Source organism: Carcharodon carcharias, chromosome 5, assembly GCF_017639515.1.
Source record: "Carcharodon carcharias isolate sCarCar2 chromosome 5, sCarCar2.pri, whole genome shotgun sequence".
Classification (NCBI taxonomy): domain Eukaryota; kingdom Metazoa; phylum Chordata; class Chondrichthyes; order Lamniformes; family Lamnidae; genus Carcharodon; species Carcharodon carcharias.
Window position 1 is genome coordinate 128,443,645 of NC_054471.1, and position 27,870 is coordinate 128,471,514.

The 27,870-nt window shown below is 40.1% G+C and overlaps 1 protein-coding gene across 1 annotated transcript; it reads right to left on the minus strand.

Annotated features, from left to right (window-relative positions):
- Window positions 1-333: 333 nt before the first annotated feature.
- On the minus strand, window positions 334-27,870 carry hsf2 (heat shock transcription factor 2). The gene is made up of 12 exons (XM_041187481.1): window positions 27,714-27,870; window positions 27,272-27,380; window positions 21,802-21,929; window positions 19,910-20,034; window positions 18,670-18,745; window positions 17,421-17,482; window positions 15,569-15,650; window positions 15,349-15,479; window positions 13,271-13,519; window positions 12,508-12,613; window positions 5,876-5,945; window positions 334-1,040 (listed from the first exon to the last, which is right to left on the minus strand). The coding sequence occupies exons 1-12, from the start codon at window positions 27,804-27,806 to the stop codon at window positions 751-753; spliced, it is 1,521 nt and encodes a 506-aa protein (XP_041043415.1). The 5' UTR covers window positions 27,807-27,870; the 3' UTR covers window positions 334-750.

Here is a 27,870-nt window from a genome sequence, read left to right on the forward strand (position 1 = left end):
GGAAGAGTTGTTTTTAACAAAGTTAACAGCAGCACAAAGGCCAAAATAATCACATTTCACTATAAATAAAATGTGAAGTTTCATAAGAGGTATGACTGTTTAGACAAGCCAAAATAAAGTCTTAATGCAGCACCCTGGTCATGGAACAACATTGAGAATGTTATTCTTTACACGTTTTAGCAAGCTATGTCTACTGAATTTCCTTTTCACCCTCAAAATAAAGCAAATTAATAACCTTAAAGAAATGTAAGGAATATTTCTACACTTAAAATGATTGCTAAGGTGATCAAGAATCTGGTTACATCAGCTATAATACATGAACAATGCACAAGCTTTATCCAAAACAGGATAGTACAGTTTTTTTTTTAATGGTCATGGAATGTAGGGGGGTGCTTTCAGTTATCCCAAGCGAGTTTGGGGGCAAATGTGTCATTTTACACACTGCAAAATTGCAAGGTATTGATTTCAATTTCACACATGCCATCTGTAACAAAAAACAATGCCATGTAATGTCACAGCAATATTCCAAAAAAGATCACGACATACATAAAGCTGCAATTCTGATGGAATTTTTAGAGTACAGGAAACAAGGTACTTTGTATATATTAGCAAAAAAATTGAATACAACATATTTACATGAAACATAATACAGGACATGAACTACACAAACCATTCTTACAGTATAAATTAAATGCTTCAAGTTTTAAGTTAGTTAGCTGGATGTATGGATAAGAATCTTTAACTTATTGGCTAACTGTCCAGTAAAGAATTTTCACCATCTAGAGTATTTGAGGGAGCCAATTCACACAAATAAAACAGTGTTTCTTCACTTGCTTCTTCTTCTGTGAGAGGTTCTAATTTAAAAAGTTGACTTGTCTTTTTTTTCTCATTTTCCCCTTCTATCTCATTTCTCTGTTGATGATTGTCTTCATATGTACACTTAAGGCCTGAAGTAGTGTGTTCCTTTTCCAATATAGATGATCCATTTCCATCCAAGAAAGTTAGTACAGGGTACATATTGTATTGCATCAGCTGCTTTCCTGCAAATCAACCAAAATAAATGGAGCTTTTTAAAAGAGATGGGAAGGACAGAAAATCAAACAGATAGCAATATTTCAACAGAACTTTTATATAAAAACATTAAGCTATCTTTTCTCTGAATAGATAATTGTTTTAAAAGTTTCCTGGAAGGAACAGTACCATTGTGTTTGTTACTGGTCTTGTAATCTAGATTGTCATGAAAATCCATCTGGTTCACCAATGTCCTTTAGGGAAGGAAATTTGTTGTCCATACCCAGTCTGGCCTATTTGAGATTCCAGACCAATAACTACTCATAACTCAGTGGCTTGCTAGGCCAGTTAAACCTAGCCACTACACAACTGTGATAAAACACTGAACATGACAATGGCAAACTCACCAGCCAACCTTGCAAAACCTGCCTAATATCTGGGGACTTGTGCCAAAATTGGGAGCGTGGTCCCACAGACGAGCCAAGCAACAAATTGACTGTCATACTTAGAGATATCTGGGACATTGGGTGAGAGGTATGATTCTATATCTCATCCCTAGCTGTGTACTGTTCCACCAGAGATATCAGCACAGTGGTATGTAGGCAGGAGGGAAATACCCTGGAAGTCCTCAACATGGCCTCTGGACCCAGAATGTACACTGGGTGAAGAACTTCAGTATCCATCGCAAAGAGTGGATCAGTAGCATCACTACTAACCCTTAGGCAGGGATTACTGTAACATTAAAAGAACCAACAGGAGTGAATAATTACCAGGCCACCACCTCACCAATCTACCTATCGCAGTTGCATCGCTCCATGACCACATTGGTCAAAATGGCTGCTGCATAGTCCTCTTGAAGACCAAGTCTAATTTTCATACTGAAGGTGGACACCCTCCATAGTGCTAGTGCAAAACAACACAGTGCTAAATGGGAAACATTCAGAACAGATATCAGTTCAAAACTGGAAAACATGCAGCGTTGTGGGGCAGTAGCAGAACTGCATCCCACCATAATTTGTAACCTCATGGCCCAGCATATCAATAACTGCATAGCAGGAACAACACAGGACATCATGCATAGTAAACAACAGAAGCAGCATACTTATAGACTAAGCAATCTCACATCCAATGGATCAAATTAAAGCTCTGCAGTTCTGCCACATCCAGTCACGAATGACGGTGGACAACTAAACAGCTAACTGGAGGTGGTGATTCATCTTCACCCTCAATGATGGCAGAGCCCAGAATGTGGCTACATAAGACAAGGTTGAATTGTCTGCCACCATTTTCAGCCAGAAATGCCAAGCAGAGATAAATCTCAGCCTCCTCCCGAGGTCTCTATCATCATAGTTGCCAGTCTTCATAATTCGATTTACATCATGGGATGGCTGAGCACACCGCTGCATCCAAGGTGTATTGGCTCCGACATCATCTAAATGTAGTGAAGACTTGTGCTCCAGAACTAGTTGTGCCTCTAGCCAAGCAGTTCCACCACAGCTACAATATTTGCATGTACCTAACGAAGTGGAAAACTGTCAAGATAAGCCTTGTTCAAAAAATAGGACAAATCCAATCCAACCAATTACTACCCCATCAGTCTACTCTCAACTGGAAGCAAGCATTGTTGACAGTGCTATCTGACACTCTCCAATCACCTGCTCACCAATGCTCAATTTCAGTTTCACCAGGACCACTCAATTTCAGACCCCATTACAGCTTTGGTCCAACCATGGACAAAAGAGTTGAATTCCAAAGGTGAGATGAACATTCCTGCCCTTGACATCAAGCTAGCATTTGACAGCACGTGACACTGAGAAACCCTAGCAAAACTGAAGTCAATGGGAATCAAAGTAAAAGCTCTCCACTGGCTAGCGTCATACCTAACACAAAGGAAGATGGTTGTGGTTTTTGGGGGCCTTTCATCTCAGGCCCAGGTGACTGCTGCAAGAGTTTTTCAGGGCAATGTCCTAAGCCCAACCACCTTCAATAAGAACTTGTATAGCATCTTTAATGTAATGAAACATTCCAAGACACCTCACACGGATATTATAAAACAAAGTAGGACACCAAGCCACATAGGGCTATTAGATCAGATGGCCAAAAACTTGGTCAAAGAGATAGGCTTTTATGAGTGTCTTAAAAGAGAAAAGTGAGGTAGAGAGGCAGAGGGGCATTTGCAGGGAATTCCAGAGTGAGGCCTAGACATCTGAAAGCACAGGAAAATTGAGAATGCACAAATGATCAGAATTAAAGGTGCGCAGATATTTCAGAGGTCTGTGGGGCTGAAGGAGGTTACTTAGGGAGGGGCAAGGTCATGTAAACAAGGATGAGAATGCTGAAGTCGAGATGTTGCTTGACCGGGAGCCAACATAGGACGGAGAGCACAGAAGTGATAGGGGAATGGGACTGCTGCAAGTTCAGACAGGGACAGCAGAATTTTGGGATGACCTATCTAAAGTTTACAAAGGTTAATGTGGTCAGAATAGTTCAGTCTAGACATAAAGAAGGTATGAATGAGGTTTTGAGCTGCTGATGAACCACTTGGTTGTTCTCCTGCCTTGGAGCTAGAAGGCCCTGGATCCAACTCCAGGACTTGTTGACCACATAAGATATGTTCACGTGGTTCAAAGCAGGTTGTTAATCAGCCTGCAAAATCCTTTCAACAGTCCACACCATTCTCCAAGGGAGGAACAAAAGTGTATGAAGATACAAAAACCAGACAAGCAGCAAATGATCTGAGCCAGCTGTTTCATCAATGACCTTCCTTCCAGCAAGGTCATATTGTGGGATGCAAACCTGATGACTTCACTGTTTAGTTCCATTCACAACTCTTCAGATAATGGTGCACTTCGGGCCTACTTGCAGCAAGACTTGGGGAAAACATTCAGGCTTGGGCTGACACATGGCAAGTAGCATTGGCAAAACACTAGCGCTAGGCATTGACCATCTCCTGAAAGAGAATCTAACCATTTTCCCTTGACATTCAAAGGCATTACTATAATTGAATCCCCCATCAACATCCTGGAGGTTCATCTTTGCCCAGAAACATGGCTCGATCAGCCAGATAAATCATCTTTTTAGGCAGTCCCTTTGGATAGAGGATGACTTTCTTCCACTCTGGTTCGATGGGCTTTAAGATCTGCAGGCTCTGCCAGGTGCAGAGTAGGTTGTACATGGAGGGTCGGGCAGATGAATTGTTGGAAGGTCTGTGCACTCTCTCCGACATCTCGACTTTGCCTGTGCAGGTTCCCAATCAAGTCTCTCGACGTGTTCGATGTCTTCCCAAATGAGACTTCCTCATTTCAGTTAGTCACAAATCAAGAGTCCCATAAATCAGTGAAGATACTTGACCTCTTCAAGGATGCTTTGGGGGCACTCTTAAAGTGTTTCCATTGTCTTCCTGGGAGTCCCATGCCATGACTGAGTTCTGAGTAGAGCAGTTGCTTCAGGAATCTGGTATCAGGTTTACGAATGATGGCCTGGGGGGGCGGGAGGAAGAGGAGAGGGGGTGGCGGCAAAGGCCCCAGCGGCCTTGGGGGGTGGGGAGGTCTGGTAAAGGCACCAATGGTCTGGAGGGTCTTGTAAAGGCACCACTGCTGGTACTTCTCTTGTGCTTTGAAGTGCATGCTATAGGTTGGCCAAGTCGCCTATAATAGGCACCTGAGAGCCAGATAAATACAGTTGACAATGAGACCAGATCAGAGGCGGAGTATTCTGCAGCAAGTGACTCACTCGACTCCCCAAAGTCTTTATAATATCCACAAAGCAAGGAACTATGCTGGGATATTCTTCACTTGCCTGGATGTGTGCCTTGCCAACAGTCGAAGCTTGACACCAACCAGGGCATAGCTACTCAGTGTGTATCACTTACAAGATGCACTGTGCTCTTGCCAAGTCAGCTTTGACAGCACCCAACCCAAACCCATGACCTCTAATGCCAAAAACGACAAGTGCAGCAGGCAGATAGGAACAACTTCATTCAAGTTCCACTCCAAGTCACACAACGTTTCAACTTGGAAAGACATCAGTTTTTTCATTGTTGCAGGACCAAAATACTGGAACTCCCTCCCTACCACCACTGGTGGTGCACCTGCACCAGACAGACTGTAGCAGTTCAAAGTGGCTCACGAACACTACCTCAAGGGCAATTAGGGGTGGGCTGCCTGGCCTTTTTGTAAAAAAATTCATTCACAGGATGTGGGCTTCGCTTGCTGGGCCAGCACTTATTGACCATCCTTAGTTGCCTGGCTAGTGATGCACTGTTTCATGAATGAAATAAAAAGCTTCAAGGAACCCCAAGGCTTTCTCAAGATGATGCATTCTTCCAAAAAGGAACTACACACATTCAAGGTGTTAGTGTATGATATAATGCTCTTAAAAGTAATTTCAGGATTATTTTGATTAGGGCCGATAGGGTGACACAAGGTATCCACTGTCTCCATGACAAACACAGCACTATAAATGCTCCCACCAGGAGGACTCAGGACTGTATCTTACTGAAAGGGTATGCTGACACAGGTGAGTGAGAAATTTGGCATTGCAGCTGGAACCCCTCAGATTTCAAGGTAAGGGAGGCCTAAAAAGGCAAATACTTTTCTATTCCAGCTTTTCAATGGATCTTAAGAGTCTGGAGGTGGGACTATGGTCAGAGTATGAATGGGCCTCACTAATGATCTGACCACAAGGCTCTGCATATTCAGAACTCATATAAAGTGCAGTTCAGGCATATTATTCATGCCCAGCCCTAGGTGAATTAAATGCAGAAAGGGAGGAGGAACAGGAAAATTCACCTCTAGTCTCATTACAACTGCTCCAGCTGCACTCTTATGTCAGTTAATATACCACAAATCCTACAACCACTAACCAGTATCAGAAGACTTGCTTTCATCCACTTTAGGTTCTGTTCCATTACGGTTTTCTTTAGCTCCCGATACCTGGCATTAGAAAAAAGAAATTAGAAAAGAAAGAAAAAGAAATGAACATATTGAACTTAAATGATTTGGGAACTATATATAAATCTGTAGTAAATTTTAGCAGTGCAGTTTTATCTCGCCCACCATCCTTCCAGTTAAATTCCACTCTGTTCTGAAGGGAGACTTATATTTGCATTTAAGGTTTCTAATGTGCTCTAATACTATCAGGATTGATATTGCCCCTATGGATCACAGTTTACTCGACTGCAAGTTCATCTGTTTAAAATTGTTACTGAAAGTGAAAGCAAATTTCAGATCAATGCTTTCCTGACTGTTCTTAACAATATAATACAAAGGACATTCAGACGGTATTCCATGCACAGCATAAGATCATCTGTAGACATTATTTATCTTTAGCTTTCTTGGTTTCGTGTAAAATATATGAGAAATCAAGAAGTTATCCTATAAATAAGCAGGCATCAGATGCACAATTTGGAGAGGAGATCTGACAGTAAACATCACACTCCAGGATATTTCCTTTGGAACTGTTTCCAGAACTCAAATATCATGTACAAAAAGTTACAACTAGCTTTGTTCCTGCATGCTGATGGCAGATGCTATATTCAGGAAAATTATTTCCTGAATGATTTCTTTTAACTAAACAATGTAGCATATTAGTAAATTATATCCTGCTTCCATAAGAAATGAATTGATATTAAATGTTTTCGTAAGCAGCATGGATACCAAACCCACTAGATGTGCAAAAATGTATAATTTGTTAAGAGGAATGCAGTCAACTGGATTTTACTTAACTGTCAAGGTTTTCAATAAGAAATATTCAAGGCCATATTTATTTATATATAACGGGCTCACTCTCTCTCCCTTAGTTACCTTCCACAAATCAATTACTTTGCATCTTTTTTAAAAATATGTTCAGTCGGGAAACTTTACATGAATATTTAGTTTACATTTATCAAAAACAGAAAACAAAACATAACATTAGATATATGGCAAAAAAAAACCAGGCCATTCGGCCCAAACAGTCCATGCCCGTGTTTATGCTCCACTTGAACCTCTTCCCATCTTTCCTCATCTAAATCTACCATCGTAACTATCTATTCCCTTCTCCCTCAAATGCTTGTTTAGCTTTCCCTAAAGTGCAATTTGCTTCAACTACTCCCTGTGGTGAGCTCCACACACTCTTCTGAATTCCTTAATGGATTTCTTGGTCACTGTCTTATATTGATGGCCTCTAGGTATGCTATTCACCACAAGACCAAGCACTGTCTCTGTATCCACTCTATCAAAACCTTTCACAATTTTAAAGACCTCCATTAGGTGACCCCTGAGCCTTTTGATTTCCTCAAATGTACACCCATGCATTTTACATTGGAAATATATTTCCAAAAATGGGAACAATATATTTTAATAAACAGTTAATTCCAATTTCAGCCAGAGGAGGCACCACTAAGGAAGTCAGAAGAGACAAAAGTCACTCTCATCCAGCTCCTTAGAGTCTTCAGAGCACCACTGATAGGACCTGGAAATTGATTAGTTATAAAAAAGCAAAACTGTGGTGCTGGAAATCGGAAATAGAAAGCAGAAAAGGTTGGAAATGCTCAGTAGGTCTGCAGCATCTGTGGAGAACAAAGTATGCACTTTAGGTCTGTGACCCTTCAACAGAAATGAGAAAATTTAGAAATGTTTTCATTTGCTTAAAATTAAAACAAGGAGAGTCAAAAGGGAAAGTCTGTGATATGGTGGAGGGCAGGAGAGGTTAAATGACAAAAGATTCCATCATCAAAAGCCAAAGGGAGTGGTAATGGGGCAAGAAACAAAGAGTGTGTCTAATGGTGGTGTGAATGGTAAGATAGCAGCCATCTAAATGCAAAGTAATTCAGAAAGAAACAAGAGAAAAAACAAACCAACAGAAAACAAAACACAAAATTGGGGCAGAGGTTATGATCTAAAATTACTGAACTGAATGTTGAGTCCAAAAGCTGTAAAGTGCCCAGTTGAAAAATGAGGTGTAGTTCCCTAAGCTTACGTCGAGTTTCATTGGAACACTGTTTAGACCAAGGACAGAAAGGTCAGAAAGTAAGCAAGGTTAGGAGAGAGAGTGTGTGAGTGTGCGTGATAAGACTGTGGAAATGAGAGATAGACAGATGACTGAAAGCTCGAGACTATGCTTGCAGACTGAGTAAAGGTGTTCCGCAAAGTGGTCACCCAGTCTGCGTTTGTTCTCAGTGTTGCAAATACAGTATATTGAATTGAAAGTAGGACAAGAAAATCACTGTTTCACCTGGAAGCAGTATTGGATGGTGTGAAGGGAGGAGAGAGAAGGGCAGGCGCTTCAACTCCACATTAGCATGAAAGGTGCTGTAGGGAAGGGTGCGATTTTGGGGGTGACTGAGGAGTGGACCAGGGTACTGCGGAGGAAATGGTCCCTATAAATTAGTTGTTAGTTAACCTCTTGTGAATGATTTATTCTGCAGGGAGAAAACAAATTTAAAAAAAATATTTCATAATTTCTTCCTCCCCCAAAATTGGAAACTGGGGATATTCCCTCACAAAACAGTGTGATGAGTTCTTTACCAGCGTCTGTTAGAAACTTCCAAGTCATAGAATCATTAAAGCACAGAAAGTGGCCATTTGGTCCAATGTGTTCATGCTGACTCCAATTCATATACTGCGCTCCCCCTGCCCTCTCCCCAAATCCCTGCACTTTCCTCCTTTCCAGATATTTAAAAAATGTAGAAAAATTTACACCACAGGAGGCAGCCACTCTGCCCATCCCACCTGCGCTGGCCTAAAAATGAGCCCCCCAGCTAATTCTATTTTCCAGCACATGATCTATAGCCCTGGAGGTTATGGGACTTCAGGTACTATTCAGACACAAATATTAAATGGCTTGAGGGTTTCTGCCTCTATTGCTCTTTTAGGCAGTGAGTTCCAGATACATACCAACCTCCTGGGTGAAAACATTTATCCTCTTTTCCCCTCTAAACCTTTTACCAATCATTTTAAATCTATGTCCCCTTGAAACTGATCTCTCTTCTACGGGAAGTCGGTCCTTCCCATCCACTCTATCCAGTCCTCTCACAACCATGTGTGCCTCAATCAAATCTCCCCCTCAGCCTTCTCCATTCCAAGAGAACAGCCCTAGCCTATCCAACCTTTCCTCATAACTGCAATTTTCCAATCCTCGCAACATCCATGTAACTCTGCTTTATACTGTCTCTAGTGCAATTACATCCTTTCTGTAATGAGGTGACCAGAACTGCATGGTGTACTAAAGTTGTGACCAACTAATGTTTTATATGGCTCCAATATAACCTTCCTGCTCTTATATTCTATGCCTCGGCTAATAAAGGAATGCATTCCACATGCTTTCTTAACCACCTTATCAACTTGTCCTGTTGCTTCATGACCTCATTACAGCCTTGGTTTAAACATTTACAAAAAAGCTGAACTCGCAAGGTGAAGTGAGAGTGACTGTCCTTGACATCAAGGCAGCATTTAACAGAGTGTGGCATCAAGGAGCCCTAACAAAACTGGAGTCAATGGGGTTCGGGGAAAACTCTCCACTGGTTGGAACCATACCTAGCACAAAGGAAGAAGGTTGAGGCTGCTGGAGGTCAGTCATCTCAGCTCCAGGGCATCACTGCAGGAGTTCCTCAGGGGAGTGTCCTCAGCCCAACCATCTTCAGCTGCTTCATCAATAAAAATCATTTCATCATAAGGTCAGAAGTGGGGATGTTCAGCATTTGCGACTCCTCAGATACTGAAGCAATCTATGTCCAAATGCAGCAAGGCCTGGACAATATCCCTGCAAGTGGCAAGTAACATTCACGCCACACGTTAAAGGCAATGACCATCTCCAACAAGAGAGAATCCAACCAGCATCCCTTGATGTTCAACGGCATTAGCATCATTGAATTCCCCACTGTCAGCATCCTGGGAGTTATCATTGACCAGAAATTGAACTGGACTAGCCATATAAATACTGTGGCTACAAGAGCAAGTCAGAGGCTAGGAATAGTGAAATGAGTAACCCACCTCCTGGCTCCCCAAAGCCTGTCTACCATCTATAAGGCACTAGTCAGAAGTGTGATGGAGTACTCCCCACTTGCCTGGATGAGTGCAGCTCCCTCAACACTCAAGCAGCTTGAAACCATCCAGGACAAAGCAGTTTGCTTGATTGGCACCACATCCACAAACATTCACACCCTCTACCACCGATGCACAGTAGCAGCAGTGTGTACCATCTACAAGATGCATTGCAGGAATTCACCAAGGCTCCTTCAACAGCACCTTCCAAACCCACGACCGCTACCATCTAGAAGGGGACATGGGCAGCAGACAGACGGGAACACTGCCACTTAAAAGTTCCCCTACAAGGTACTCACCATTCTGACTTGGAAATATATCACTGTTCCTTCACTGTCACTGGATCAAAATTCTGGAACTCCCTTCCTAACTGCACTGTGGGTGTACCCACACCACATGGACTGCAGCCGTTCGAGAAAGCAGCTGACCGCCATTCTCAAGGGCAATTAGGGATGGGCAAAAAATGCTAGCCCAGCCAGCAAAGCCCACATCCCGTGAATAAATTTTTAAAAATTCACTCCAGGGTCCCTCACTTCCTCTACACCTCTCAGTATTCTCCCATTTACTGTGTATTCCTTTTCCTTGTCTGACCTCACCAAATGCTTCATCTCACATTTCTCCAAGTTGAATTCCATTTACCCCTTTACTGCCCACCTGACCAGCCCATTGATATCTTCCTAGTCTACAGCTTCTCTCCTCACTATCAACCACACGGCTAGTTTTTTGTGTTGTCTGCAAACTTCTTCATCACGCCCCCTACATTCAAGTCCAAATCATTAATTTATACCACCAAAAGCAGGAGACTAATGTCGAGCCGTTTGGAACCCGACTGGATACAGCTTTCCAGTCACACAAACACCCGTCAACCATTACCTTTTGCTTCCTGCTCCTGAGCCAATTTTGTATCCAGCTTGCTACATTCCCCTGAATTCCATGAGCTTTTATTTTTTTAAACCAGTCTGCCATGTGAGACCTTGCCAAAACTTTTCTAAATTTATGTAGGCCACATTAACCGCACTACCCTTATCAATCCTCAAAAAATTCAATCAAGTTAGTCAAGACACAATTTCCCCACAACAAACCCATGATAACTGTCATTGATTGCCTGGTACCTAAGTGACAGTTTATCCTGGCTCTCAAAATGGATTCCAATAATTTGTCCACCATCCAGGTTAGACTGGCTGGCCTACAATTATTTGGTCTATCCCTTGCTCCATTTTTAAACAAATGACACAACATTAGCAGACCTCTAATCCTCCAGCACCACACCTGCATCCAGTGAAGATTAGAAAATGATGGTCAGGAAGGAACAGTGATCAGTGACCACTTAACTCCTGCAATTTTTAAAACTATTACAATTCAAGGTATTCTTATGTGGCTGCTGCTGTGTTATCTGGACTGAATCTCACATTTTTAGACAGGAAGGGTAAATGCTGTAAACAAAAAGTGGGTTACTAATGCATAAATTGGAATCCATGAGTCCAGCAGGTGGGCCATTTGTATCTGGAATGTGTTGATATAAAATGCTATCAACTTCAATTCTTCAAGAAGTAATTGACTTTTCTGTACCTGAAAAGTTATGTGCAATGTATAGGTAATTAGGCCACAAATGAACCCTCCAGATATCCTTTCTGGGGAGGATGAGGCCCCAGTCTGTTGCAACTTCTCCCATATGGTTGCTGACTGCCAAACACTTGAGTGAAGCTGATAAAATGATTTGGCAAGCAGATAGGTCCATCTCAAGCTTGTGGATGCAGCCAGCTGGACTTCAAAATAAGACATCATAAATTCATCTGTGTAGAGCCTCTGCAATGCTATTAGGCCTTATGAAAAAAATAAGGCCCTATCTCATCCAACTCACTGAAATCTTGTTTTTCTAGGAAAAAAGGTAACTCTACAAAGTCCTTCTCAACAGGGCCAGTGATTGGATCTTTTGGTTGGTAGTGTCCAGTACATTGAATATAGTCACCATCAGTTAATATTAACTTTGATATGAGATGAAAAACATGAAGTAGCCCTCTTCACCTAGTACTAAAGGTAATTAGACCAAGGGAAAAATTAAAACTTACCCATGAATTCCTACATAAGACCCAGAAAGCAACATGGCTGACTGTATGAAGTTAGCAAATTAGCTTAATATGAAGCTGGTTGTCAGCATAGCAAGGGGTTTATGAAACAAGATTACTGTTCCTTATAAGTGTAAGGTATGGCCAAATTCATTCTTCCTCCTTGTGTGTTTCTGAATTCTAAGTGAAGAACATTAGCTTCTATATATACATTAGGCAAAGTGACAGCACTTTTGAATAAGAGGCAAGAGATAAATACAATAACTCAAAGAAATACAACTCTAAAGCAATCATTTTGAGTGTAGTTTTAGCTCATGTGCCATATAACAACTGAAACGCAGCTGAGAATTAGGCTTGGAAATAAATCAAAGACTGAATTAAGACACAGCCAAATAATGAGTACTTACATCTGATAGAATATCTGAATCCACATTGAACGGCTTTCCTGATAACGTTGCCTGAAAATCTTCTAAACTACAGTCAATGCTGTCCAAATAATCCATAAGTTCTATTCTGCAAAACAAGAGAGATTGTTTAAATGCTCACATAAATCTCAAACTGAATGAATCTCAAGGCAGCTTTCAAACAAGAACTGATCACTGGCTATTTAATAAGAACTGTGACCAGAGTGACTGTTAATATTAATAGCAAGATGCAAGGATTTATAAATGCATGCATCAGTAGAAAAACTATACTCATGAAGCAATTTGGAGTCAGTTGTCTACATCTCAGTATAAGGCAATTCACACAATACTGATCTTCCAAATAAGCTCAAATTCAATTGGGTTTTAGCATTTTACATTAAGATAAAATGCACAATAACAACATGAACTCTCAAGGGATCATTTATAGGCAATGACCTTAAGATAAACATACTTTTAGACTACATCCAGACTCTTAAATAGGTGTGCAGGCTGGTGCTACGCTGTCCAGAAAGAACAAACTTGAATTTACATTCCAATTTAGGGCACTTGAAATGGCTTAGTGCAATCACTTAAGTAAAAAAATACTGCAACCAATTTGCACACAGCAAGATCTCCCATACAGTAAATTAATGGATGACTAAGTAACTTATTTCCAATTATACTGGCTAAGGGGGAAAAAAATTAGCCAGGACATCAGGAAATTTCATAATACATATAGATCATAATATTCTTCACATTTACTCACTTGCCAAGAAGGTTTATGTTCTGTGAAATAACTGCATTCTCATTCAAAATAGAGTCCATCATGGAAATAGGATCTTCAGAACTAATTGATGATTCAGTGTTTGTTGTTTCAATATTATCATTCATCATAGTGTTCATAACATGGTCAGTACTGCATACATCCATTATCTCAGATGATGCAAGCTGCTCCTGATTTTTAGTATTTTCTTCACACAAAGGATTTTCCTGTTCTATGACTCTGGGCATGTCACTAAAAATATACAAAGCTTTGAATTTTAAAAGATGATACAGGGAACATTTCTCTAATATTAGTATTTTTTTGCAGAGTGTATGAAAAACTATATACTAAAACTAAGAACAAAATTTTAAAGATCAACATTAATAACAAATCTCTTCTTCTATCAAGGGAGCCAAAGAACAATTTCCATAACCTATCAAGAACTTAATCTTCAAACAAAGGGCAACTAATTAGTCAATTTAAATGTCATTTTGTGGATCTCTCAATGATTTTTCTCCCCATTGGTCCCTGGGTTTGTTGAGCCTTTCTGCAAATTGTTGCATAATTTTCTTCCCACATACCATTACTAGCACCATTAAGTTTCCCCCAGTTGAATTTTTGGCAGAAGAGGATTACTGAAGGTATGTTTAACAGAATGAGGGATATTCTATGCCCATTGCAGAACCTCATCTGCATACAGAGATGAACACCTTGGGAGACAATGAAGACAAAGGCACCTAACAACAAAGAAGAATGAAATAGCAGGCTCAATGACATCAGTAAGATATGGAAATGTTTGGCCGTATTTTCAGAAGCACCCTGGTGACAGTAGGTTCCATTTTCAATTATATATTGCATGAAAAGTGGCAAATCAGCATGCTGATTGGCTGCAATCACTATGACTGAACCAAACAGTTCTGCAGCCCCAGCACACTTCTTTCCTCAAGGGCTGAGAGAAACAATCTTAATAGTCTATGTCAGACAGCCATCTGCAAAGCATAGCCTTTAGTCATAAAGATATTTGCAATCACCATGCTGTGTAAGGCATAGAAATCAAAAATTAACAGTCAGTTGTGACCTGAATTTTTCTAGATGATGCTGACAATAAGTTAGAAATATGCACTTTTACAAGGACATTTTATCATGCAAAACAACATTGGAAGGGTTCAGCATTTCTGCGCTCACCATCTTACAGTTTTCCACTTATTCAATTTGAAGGACTAAAAATAATAGTCTGGCAAATGATACATGCTTTGATGTAATTGTGTGTCCTTTGTAGTCACTTATGCAGGCACATATAACAACTTATTTGTGCAAAACAAGGTTCACAAACAGTGGATGAACAGCCAGCTAAATCTCTTTTGCTGATGCGAGTAATAGGAAGAATGCTGGCTGAAACACATTCAAAAAGTGTTATAAATCTTTTATATCCAAACTAAATAGATGAATAAATCTTTTATATCCAAACTAAATAGATGAATGTGCCCCCCAGGTTAATAACGCACCTGAAAGAGGACACATTCTTCCTTCAGTCCCGCAAAGATTATCAGCCTAGATCGTGCTCAGTCCTGAAGCGAATCTTGAATTCGCAACCTTTTCTCTTGCATGTCTACCGAGAGCATGAACCCTTATGACATAGGGGCGAAAGTGCGACCAACCAAGTCATACAGACACTTTGCTTACATTATGTTGGTAACCAACCATGCAATTCAACCAAAAGCAAATTACTGATAAAAATAAAGCTAGATCATAGGACACATTCATTTTCAGGAAGTTCTGAATCCACTGAGTCAAGTCCATTGTATAGAGCCCCAAAATAAAAAAATATTTAAAACGTTTAGGAATTAACATTATAAAGATAGTTAGTTGATCGAAAACAAGAACACCTCAACGTATGGGTTAGACAATGGTATTAAGCAGAGAATGGGAGGCCAATAACAGCTGTTTCTTAAAGCAATTTTCTACCACCAAAATTGTAGCGCAATGGCATTTGTAATTTAGAACTTATTTCTATAATTGAGTGCTGTAATTTGATGATTGAAGCACACAAAGATCAAACCAATTAGGAATTGAACTCATACTCATTAACAGTAAATGTTGATACTTCCTCTTCTTCAGTTTTTTCTGCTGATGTGTCTGTGATGTCACAAATAACAATGTCATCTACCGTTCTGACACACTGCTTCACACCATTAGATCCATGCACAGGTACCTAACAGGAAAAAGGATATGTATTGTAAATTCCTTTCAAGTTCATATCACTTTATTTTTTAAAAAAAAGTACAAAAGGTTTCCATTTACGTGTGTTGTATCATCTGGCTCTTTTACTATATGATGAAAATATTTTGGCTTAGAAGGTCCAGTGGTATTAATCATTATTGGCCTAGAAACAAAGAAAACAAAGTTAAGTATGTATATTACCCCTTGAAATGAACTAAGACAGCACATACGCCATCTTACAGTCATATGTCAAACAGTCAAAATGAGCTACATTATATGCATATTAATTAATCAGAAAGCAAGAAGCATTTGAGAGGAAACACAAATTGCAAGGATAAGTCCTGCACTAATCTTCACTGACCATTATCCATGAATAGATTATGTTCTAATGATAGAGGGTGATGTTACTCAATTAATTTTAGGTCAATGCAAAGATTCATGAGGCATCTAAGTGGTAGTGTAGCTTGGGATGATCTGATTCCCAAGCACTGCACAGAAACACAGGATACATCTACTAGCTCATTTCATAAGTAATTTAACTACAGTTGATACTTAACATGTTTTAATGGTGCCCATATAACCCATTAGACTTCCTGGAAACCATAAATTTGCTTGTGAGCCTCTAATTTATTAGACTGTACATATCCTCCATCAAATTTCTTGTAATAATTTCATGAAAACATTCCAAGATATAGGTTCTCACCTAACCTAATGAAACCCAAAGCACTATACTGCTAACAGTACAACTCAGATCACCTGGCTGTGTATTGTGCTTTATAGATTCCAGCCTGAAGTGGCAACCTGCAGTGCAATGGCAATCCAAGACTCATGTCCTACAAATCTCATTAACATTTTAGAAAAATCAGCACTAAATTTGTAATCAAAATTGATTGTATGACAAGCTCATGTTATTGCGAGATATTCAAAATTCAGGTTAAAATAGCTGATTGTGAACAGTTGCACACTAAGGTCTATGCACTTTTGGTCCAGAGTTTTAAACATTCAATGGCTATTATTTTGCAATACAATTCATTAACAGTAACAAGCAGTTGATGGGATTTAAAAAAAACACTCAAATTTATAGCATGGTCTAATTAGAATCAGTATCAGATTTCTAAAAATCAACAGAGCTCACAAAACACTTTTAAAGATTAAACTTGTGATAAGTGTCCATCTTTATTATTAAACTGCATTGGCATTTGTTTACTAAAGTAACACACAAGAAAAAATCTTAATTAATTCACAGATGTGTCTGGTTTAAAGATACATTTTATATTGGCACACTCCAATATCTGAGATGACTGATTTTGTCAAGTAATAATAAAACTGATCATTCATAATTATGAGTTTAACAAACATTCACTCCAGATCGAACTATAAGATCTGCAAATAAGTAATATCAGTGCTTGAAGATAGAACAAACCTAGCAACTGGAGAATTGAAGAAATTGTAAGGTGTTATGGCTGGTGAGTTGTTATAATTTGAGTGTTTAAAAAATGACTATCTGCAATTGCTTTGAAAAGTTGCAGGTTAATGTTTAACTTTTAAATGTAAAACTGGTCGTGAGCATGTATTCATATACTGTATGAATTTCAGGAAATTAGCAATCCTAGAACGTCACAATGTATCAAATAAAGCACAGTATACTTACTGTACAAATACATGGTACTTATTGAAGAAAACACAGTAAATTAACACTTAACCATCTCAGGAAATTGACTGATTAGGAAGCAAATACTTAATAAATCCAGATGAGTTAAAAGTTACTATTCTAAAAATTGTTTGAATGTAAAGCCTCTTAGATCTAAAAGCTAAAATTACATTACACAAATTAAGTAAGTACATCAGTTAAGTGGAACCTTAGAATGTTTCCAAATAGCAAAGAAAATGAGGCGCTAGTATTATCAAACATTAACAAAATAGTCATACACACCTTTTCCGTTTCAAGGTAACAATTTGGTTATTCTGGACCAAACTAACGATAAATTTAATAATCTGAAAAACATGGAGTACAACCATTTATAATCAAAAATCCTAAATGAAGTCTGTAATGAAATCAACATTTTTGTCTTAATAGAAACTCATACAATAGGTCAAATCTAGTAGGATCCTACTGAAAATGGCAGTAAAAAATTAATGTCTTTTACGAAGGATCAATCCATTTTTTTCTTTTCAATACTTAGCATTAAAGGTAAAAAAGGGATGTAAACAGATCTCAAAAATACAAGACCTCCAAGCAACTTTCATTCATATACCACCTTTAAAACATCCCAAGGTGTTTCACAGAAACGCAATTAGGCAAAAGCTGGTGCCAAGACAAAGCCAAAGGTGGCTAAAGCTTAATCAAATAGCTGGGTTACAAGGAGGGACTTAAAGGATTAGAGATTGCTTAAGGCTTGGATGACAAAAAGTACAGCTACAATGGTGGGGCAAAGGGGTTGGGGGTGCATAATACACAAGAGAGAGAGGAAAAGAGAGACAGGGTACAAAACTGGAGGAGGGTGATGAAAGATAGAGGGCCAGCCAATAGGGCACTGGAATAGTAGAGTCAGGAAGTAATAAATGTTGAGGCAGGGATACGATTGGTGATGTTATGCAGGGAGAAATAGGTGGCATTTGTGGTGGGAAGGAGAGCTGGTCAAATGCTCAGCTCAGGGTCAAGAAAGATGCTGAGATTGAACAGTCCAGTTCACATTAAGACAGTGGCCAAGGAGGGGAATAGAATCAGTCGTTAGGGAACCGAAGTTTAAATGGAAAACATTGCAGCCAATTCAGGACTAGATATCAGACAAACTGGCTTTGCAGATCGCATGTGGTGATAGGGAGATAGAACTGTGTGTTGCCAGCATACATGAGGGACCTACCAACATGGACAAAATCTTACTGTCTTAGTCTCTGGTACAATAGCAAGACCATTTTTGGGTCACAAACTCAACCTCCCAATTAGTGAGCCTTCTAGTTGCAGAAGACCAGAGCAAACCAATTAAGAGCCTTCATCTGGGTTCCTTGATGTTTTGTTACATTAAAGGCGCTATACAAAAATAATTTGTTGTTTGACATTTAGCAATAGGCACAGCAGGGGCAAAGTGTCACTTGACTGCACAAAATGAATTTCAAGGATGTTTTTCTCCAGTCAGATGTCACAATTGCATGAAAGTTGAACAAGTGAGGCAAAAACAAACCTGTCGGATTACTTGCTGTTGCTGTGCATGTTTCTGCCTAAGATCTGCAATCTCTCTCCAAAGTGTTTCATTTTCCCTGTTGGTGCACAGAAAAAACAACTTTTGTAAATGCCAAACTGACAACAATGCTACTTTAACCATTCAAACTGAAATGGAGATAATCAAATATCCATGCAATCAAGGAATGCCAGTTTGCTAAAGCTTAATGTAGTGGTGGAGAAGGCGGGGGGAGGGGGGGGGGGTGGAATGCGAGGAATGTGGAAAAGGGAAGGTAATATTGATAGATGCCACATCCTCTGTGTACCGCTTTGAATTCTCACCATCAAACACAAACAATGAAAATGCTATCAAATACGCCAAGCTGTCACTAGGCAATTAGTATCTTTTATATAAACGCCTCATTATTTAAGATATCCATTTCACAAGTTTATATTTTAACTTCTGATCTCACTAGCCTGCCTCTTTTTGAAGTAATGCTTTGCTTCTCAAAGGCATTATACTCTGTAAGCACTGGTCATCTTTCAGTATATCACCCAAACAATCATCATTCTTTTGTGACCCTTGTCAATGAGCATTAACAGTCTATTTTACCACAGTGGGTATTCAAACTCCATCATCTACTTACATATGTCTTGGAGATTTCACTTGAAAGCAAGTATGGAGATTTTGGTCAACAACTGATCCAAAGGCACTATTTTAAATTTAGGTTCTATATGCTGAAAATACCTAACTCAACAAAGGCTAGGAGTCAAGGCTGAGACCCTCTGCCTGCTACTGATTTAATTAACTCATTGATCTGTCAGGAATCACCAGGCAATGTACCTTAGTGTTTGGGAAACATAGATAAACGACAAATAGATCCTATTATTAAATTGGATTGTAAATTGTAGGATTATGAAGCAAATCTTGCAGGATATATCAAGGTGTGCCTCTTTATTTGAAATTCAGAAAGGGCTCAACAACTCAAACTAAAACTTTGAAACATTTTTCATTAAACTGAAAAATTCAGGCAAATATAAAACATTTCACATGATGTCCAATGTAAGAGAAGGCACCCAGAGAAACGTTCACATTTGTAGGGGACCCCAATTCTCATTTCATTCTTCTATTTGCTGCACTCAAGTGATCCAAAAGACCCAAGTCAAGGAACAGAAAATGCTGTCCCTACATTAATTGTCTAGCTAATACAAGCTGTTTTTAAATTAGAATGTAGTTACAAAAGAATGGAGCACAGCAATACCATTTCAAGGAAGTCAATCTCGAATCAAGGTTTTCTTGTTTTCCTTGTATTTCCTGAACACTGGATAAAATTGCATTCAAGCCTTCTTGCTGGATTTTAGCTTCTTCTGGCTTAATCGAAGATACCTAAGTTAATGTAAGCACAGTTACATAAGTTGAATAAGTACAAAGGTACATATGGCAGGCAGCTACATTGCTATTGCTGTCCACTGAGAGCCAAACTCAGTTGAAAAAAGATGTTGGGATAGTTAGATGAATTAGAGCGCTGCATTAATACAATGGAGCATAATTTCAGAGTTTAGGCACAGTACTAGAACATGTAGAGTTTACTGCCTCTAGCCCACAATCTATATGACCTCCTTAAAAAAAATCATAAAATTCAAATACATATAAAAGCTCAAGTAAATTTTCATGTATGTTAATTCCTCTGAAAGAAGTGCCTGAAAAGGGATTCAGAGAGGGAATGCCAGAGCACAGGGCCTTGGCAGCCAAAGCCATGGCCACCAATGGTCAAGTGATTAAAATCGCAGATGCTCAAGAGGAGGAACACATATCTCAGAGTTGTAGGGCAATAAAAGGGTGGAGTGAGGCAACAGAACAAATTGAAAACAAGGATGGAAATTTTAAACATCGAGATACTGCTTAACTGGGGCTCACTGTAAGTCAACAAGTATAGGTGTGGCTGGTGAACGAGACTTGGTGTGATATGGACACAGCAGCAGAATTTTAAAAGATCTAAAGTTTACAGAGGGTGTAAATTGGGAGACAGTCCAGGAGTACACTGAATAGTCATGCCTGGAAGTAACAAAGGCAGCAGTTGAGCTAAGGCAGGTGGAGGTGAGCGCTGTGACAGGGTTAGGAAATGACAGTGATGGTTTGCAAACTCAGCTAGGGTTCAAATAGGATATCAAAGCTGCAAACATCTGGTTCAGCATCAGACAGTGACATGGAGAAGGATGGAGTTAGTGACTAAGGGAAGGAGTTTGTGGTGGGGACCAAAAACAATGGCTTTCCTCTTCCATATGTCAGACAAGCAGTGTACTAATTTAGAGACAATGAAGAGGATTGAAAGATGTAGTGAGCTGGGTGCTGTCAATGTACATATGAAAGCTGATGCTGTGCTTTTGGATGATATGCAGCATGTAATTGAAGAATAGCCAAAGATGGCTCTTTTGGAGACACGACATGTAATGGTGCAGGAGTGGCATAGCAACTTGGATAGAGTGAATGAGATAATCGTGTTTAATAGCAGACTTGAACTCGCCCACTTAGCACAAAACAAATCAAGATCATCTCAGAATTAGTTCCATGTGTAACCTGTCCCAAAGATCATTCTTCTTGGATATTTCACAATAAAGGAACACGTAATTAAGGAATTCACATATATAACCAGATTCAGATTTGAACAGGCTGTAGGTATAAATGTGAACTCAAGGTTTAAGTTTAGAAACACCTTTAGTTCCTTCAAGACTTTAAATTTTCAATTATCTGCATAAAAGGATAACCCTCTTCAGGATCTACCATCAAAATGCAGCATACTTTCAATAAACCTTTTTTTTTGGTAAAAGCGCCTAAGGAAGCTGGCCTAATCACTGGAGACAGTCTCACTATTTCAGATTAGATACTGTGGCATGAGTTTAGGTTAGATACTATATCCTTCAGCCTCAGCTATCACTTTCTTCTATTCCCATCCCTAACCTCCCACTGTCAACTACTTATGATATTGAATAGTTTAAGAAACGTGTTGCTGAAAGGAACACAAATAGAATAATTCACAAAGTCAGCAAAAAAGTCAAACAAATTAACTGGAAAGTAAACAAAAAGACACGGCACAAAAGAAAACAAAAAATGAAAACTTTTTTTCTGCAATACCTTGGAACTTATGGAGCTCACCTTTCTTTTTATGTTTTCCAATAACTCATCCTGTCCTTGCTTGAAATAAGGGTGTTGAAATTCTACAGGCCCATCACGTTCTTGTTTAACTATGCCTGCATCAACATTCAGTACTTTACGAAAGCCATCTGTAATGCAATTACAGGTTATTTCATCCTTAAGTAGGATTCCTCAAAGCTTCAGTCAGTCACTTTGTTCCAGAGGCTGTGTAAGCACAAAGGAAACAGGAAAGATAAATATGACAAAATCATAAATTACTACAAAAGTTATAAATTGATAAGAGGGGAAGAGCTAAAGGGTACTGGTGCCCCAAAATTCACATTCAGACCACAAAAGTTAAAACTATTACCCATCATACTGTTATAGATTCATTACTACAACAGGAACACGTTTAATGATCTATTAAACTTAGTCCAGAATCTTTGATTCAAATAAACTCACTTGCTGTTTGAGTCATCGCAAAATTAACAGATTCCAGAGCCATGAAAGATTTTGGGGAAAACTTGTCAGACAAGTGACAAATAGGAAAGTTAGTGGAATGGACAGACAAGTGGCAGATGAAATTCAATGCAGGTTCATTTTGGTAGGAAGAACACAGAAGCAATACAAAAGAAAAAGACAATACAATTCCAAAGGGGATACAGGAACAGAGGGACTTGGGTATATGTGTGGATAAGTCACTGGAGATTCTAGAACAGGTAGAGTGTGGTTAATAAAGCATACAGTATCTTAGACTTTATTAATAGGGGCATAGAATGCAAGAGCAAACCTTGTATAAAACACTGGTATGACTGCGACTGAGTACTGTGTCCAGTTCTGGATGCCACACTTTCGTGAAGGTAATGGAGAGAATGCAAAAAAATTCACAAGGATGGTTCCAGGGATGAGGAACTTAAGTGATACAGATGAATTGGAGAAGTTGGGGCTGTTTTCCTTGGAGGAAAGGCCCAGAGATATTAAAAATTATCAGGGATCTGAACAGAGTATACATTTAACTGTCCTGGCTATAACCTCCTTTGTTTTCCTAAATTTCAAGAATTCCTGTGGTGCAGCCTTAAGCATTGAATCTTAGATTAGTACAGCACAGGAGATCAATCGCTACATCCAATCTCTTTCAGTGCTGTCCAATTAGCCCGCCTCGTCTGGACCTGGAAAAAGTTATCAATTTTGCTTCCAATTTCCACCCCTCCATCACTTTCACATGGTACATCTCCGACACTTCCCTTCCTTGACCTCTCTGTCTCAATTTCTGGTGATAGACTGTCCACCAATATTCATTACAAGCCTACCGACTCTCACAGCTACCTCAACTACAGCTCCTCACACCCTGCTTCCTGTAAGGACTCCATCCCATTCTCTCAGTTCCTTCGTCTCCGTCGCATCTGTTCTGATGATGCCACTGTCCAAAACAGCTTCTGACATGTCTTCCTTCTTCCTTAATCAAGGTTTTCCACCCATGGTGGTTGACAGGACCCTCAACCGTGTCCAGCCCATCTCCCGCGCATCCACCCTCATACCTTCCTCTCTCTCCCAGAACCATGACAGGGTCCCCCTTGTCCACACTTTTCACCCTACCAGCTTCTGCATTCAAAAGATCATCCTCTGCCATTTCCAGCATAATGCCACCACCAAACACATCTTCCCTTCACCCCCCACTGTCGGCATTCCGTAGGGACCATTCCCTCCGGGACACCCTGGTCCACTCCTCAATCAACCCCAACCCCTCTACCTCCTCCCACAGCACCTTCCCATGCAATTGCAAAAGGTGTCCCCTTTGCTTCCCCTCTCCTCACCATCCAAGGGCCGAAACACTCCTTTCAAGTGAAGGAGAGACCAAACGCAGACCAAGTGACCACTTCGAAGAACATCTTTGGTCTGTCCGCAAGCATGACCCAGACCGTCCTATTGCTTGCTATTTCAACTTGCCATTCTTGCTCTCATGCCCACATGTCCGTTCTTGGCCTGCTGCAATATTCCAGTGAAGCTCAATGCAAACTGGAGGAACAGCACCTCATCTTCCAATCAGGCATTTTACAACTTTCTGGACTTAATAGAGTTCAACAACTTCAGACCATGAGCGCTCTCCTCCATCTGTCATTTTCAAGAGTGCTTTACCCTGGTCCAGCCATTATCACATTCTGCTTTCCACTCTTAATATCACCATTAGCACGTACCACCACTATTAACAACTCTTTGACCTTTTATTTATGACATCTTTCGCAATCTCTCCTTTGCCTCCACCTATCGCTGGCCTTCTATCCAGCTTCACCTGTTCCGCCCCCCCCCCCCTTAAACAGTGTATATTTCACCATATTTCTACTTCACTTTAGCACACAGACTTGAAACGTCAACTCTGTGTTTCTCTCCACAGATGCTGTCAGGCCTACTGAGTTTTTCCAGCATTTGTTTTGTTTCAGATTTCCAGCATCTGAAGTATTTTGCCTTTAATCTGCCTCCCCTGCTTCCTCCATGCCCTAAAACAACTTCTCATTCAAGCATTTATCCAATTCTCCTTTGAATGCTATAATTGAATCTGCATCCACTACCCTATCAGGTAATTCATTCCAAATGCTAACCACTAACTGCATAAAAATTTTCCACATGCCACATGGATCTTTTAACCAATCACTTCAAATCTGTACCCACTAGTTATTAATTCCCCTGCCATTGGAAACAGTTTCTCTATAATCCCTTCATGATTTTCAAATCAAATTTTCTCTCAGCTTTACTTTCTTGAAGGAGAACAACCCAGCTTCTCCAGTTCATTCACAAATCTGTAATCCCTCATCCCTGGAACCATTCTCGTAAATCTCTTCTGTACCCTCTCCAAAGCCTTCACATACTTTTTTTTATTCATTCATGGGTGTGGGCATTGCTGGCTAGGCCAGCATTTATCGCCCATCTCTAATTGTCCCTTTTCAGAGGGCAATTTAAGAGCCAACCACATTGCTGTGGGTCTGCAGTCACATGTAAGGGCGGCAGATTTCCTTCCCTAAAGGGCATTAGTGAACCAGATGGGTTTTTACAGCCCATCATTATTCCAACTATCAGTCGACTTTTAATTCCAGGTTATTAAAAATTGAATTCAAATTCCACATCTGCCATGGCGGGATTCGACCTGGGTCCCCAGAGCATTATGAGTCCAGCGACAATACCACTATGCCATTGCTTCCCCAATCCTCCAGAAATGTGGTGCCTGGAATTAGACACAATACTCCAGGTGAAGCCAAAGCTGTGTTTTATATAGGTTTAGAATAGCTTGCTGACTTTTGTACCATATGCCTTATTAATGGCTTTGTTAACCACTTTCAAAGATTAATGTACAAACATGTCCTGGCCCTTCTCTTCTGGAGCCCCCTTTAAAATTGTGCCATTTAGCTTGTATTGCCTTGCCTCTTTTTTCCAACCACACTGTTCTGCATGAATTTCATCTGTCTGCCCATTCCTTCGGCCTATGTCCTCTGGAAGCATAATACTATCTTCCTTGCTGGTTACCACATTTCCAAGCTTCACCTCATCTGCAAATTTCAAAATGATGTCCTGTATTCCGAAGTCCAAGTCACTAATGTGTATCAAAAACAGCAGTGGTGCTAGTACTGGAGCTCAGGGAACTCCACTGTAAACCTCCCTCCAGTCCGAAAACAGCCATGCATCACAACTGTTTTCTACTCCTTACCAAATTTTGTATCCATGCTGCTATTTTATACCATGGGCTTCAATTTTGCTAACATCCCTAATATGTAGTGCTTTTTGAACGTCCACATAAATATTAGCTTATCAAACTCTATGTTAGAAGATAATCAGTCATGTATGGTGCTATGGGCTTGAAATTATCCTTGTCCAAATACATTACAACATTTATCCAATCAAGGACATCTGTACAAGAGGCACCATTCAGCCAGTTTATCTGTACAAGAGGCACCATTCAGCCATGTTATCTAAATCAACCTGAGGTTTACCAATTTTGCAAGTGAACCTTATCTTTCAACAAACTCAAATTTAGTTCAGATCAACAATGTTATTCAGGTTTTCACAACCTTGGGAAATCCCTGTAAGTGTTAAAACCAGGGTTATAACCTACATTTATCTAAAATGAACTGAATATTGTTTACTGTATATTGCATTTTTCAGTGGCATTCTTAAAGCTTTTCTTTTCCTCCAATGACAGCACACAGTCAACTTTCTTCCCAATATACTGCTGGATCTGATATCTCTGCTAACAAGGAGTAGGCATCCGATTTGAAGACCTCCTCCAATACCCACTTTAACATGCCTTAGAGACACAAAATAACTACTCAATGAGGTTCCAGTCTTCTTACCTCACCTCCCGCTCCTGAGGTGTCACAGCTTCCTCCCGCGCCTTTGCTTGATTCAGATCAGAATTGAGTGGAGTGGGATAAATGAATGTCAATTTTACTGTATAGATAACATTACCGCTCGTATATCAATTTCCTTTTAGAAAAACATTGATCATTGATTACAGCTTCAACTCACCCTAGCTACATCAGAGACAGTTGTTTCATTCACTCTATGCTTCTGTCTACATTATATTGCTTATTTTTCACTTCTAAACCCCACAGTTTTACAATAGTAAAATGCAAACTCCCCTGTTTTTCAAACCTTCTCCTGTCTGCCGCTTTCAAGAAGTATATGAAACTTCAAGCCATGAATTCCAAAGTTTTTTCACTCTTTGCCACATTTTCCATACTATATCTAGTGTTTATCACTTTTAGATATCTTAATCCTTTAGTTAACTGCAAGCACTTGAGAACAGAATATTTTGTCAGGGCCAGGCAATTTTAGCTATGAAGAAATATTGGAGAGGCTGGGGCTATTTTCCTTAAAACAGAGGAGGTTGAAGCGTTACTTAATCGAGATGTATAAAATGATGAGGAGCCTAGATAGAGTAAATAGAGATAACCCATTTACTTTTGCAGTGTGGTCAAAAAGCTTAAAATATTCAATGATGAAGCATCCATAACCCTCCGGGGTAGATAATTCCAAAGGTTCACAAACCTTTTCCCCAGCCAGGGAAAATAATCTCTGGGTGTCTACCTTATCAAGCCCCTCCTGAATTGTTCTGAAGAAGAGTCATACGGACTCGAAACTTTTATTGTGTTCCTCTCTGCAAATGCTGTCAGACCTGCTGAGTTTTTCCAGCTATTTTTATTTTTGTTTCAGATATCTAGCATCCGCAGTATTTTGGTTTTACCCTCCTAAATTGTGTATGTTTCAATGAGATCACCTCATATTTCTAAACTCTAGAGAATATAGAGCCAATTTATCCAGCTGCTCATCCTAGGAAAACCCCCTCATCCCAGAGACCAATCTGGAGGCCTTCAATGCAATTATATCCTTATTTTAAATATGGACACCAAAACTAAATGTGGTCAAACTGAAGTCCTGTACATTGTGGCAAGACTTCTTTATCCTTGTACTCCAATCCCCATGTAGGTATGTTTATACTTACACATATTGAGCTGCCGCACAAAACTAGCCATGTTGTTGTGTTTAAAATACTTGGGCAGGATTTCTTTGGCGAACCTCTGCTCGTCCAGAACCAGGAATCCGTGGCCATTCTAGTGAGGAGAAAGGGAACAAACAGAGAATGTGTCATCACCGAGAGCTCGGGCCCACTTCACAGTGAAACTTCACAAACTCCTGCTGACATGTGATACGGCCTCACTGGTCCAGTCCCAGGCCTCCAGCACCAGCACCCAGGCCTCTAGGCCCCGGCTCCAGCTCCAGCGCCAGGCCTCCAGGCCTCGGCTCTCTTTGCCTTTGTTTTGCTGCTGGACCCTCACCCACAACCGGGCACCAAGCCGAGAGGACGCCGGCACTATTCAGGGGGTCCTGGTAATTGCTGAGGGGGAGAGGAAGGGGAAGCGCTGTTGCCCGGTCCAGTCGGTTACCTGATTCCAGCAGATGAACTCATTCGTGTGGGGGTCCTCCACTAAGGCCCACAGTTTGGTGAGGAAAGCCGGCACGGGCACCGACTGCTTCATCCCCGCGGCGGCCCAGGCTCCTCACGTGACCCGGAGACAACAACAGACAAACCGCCAGCGCGCG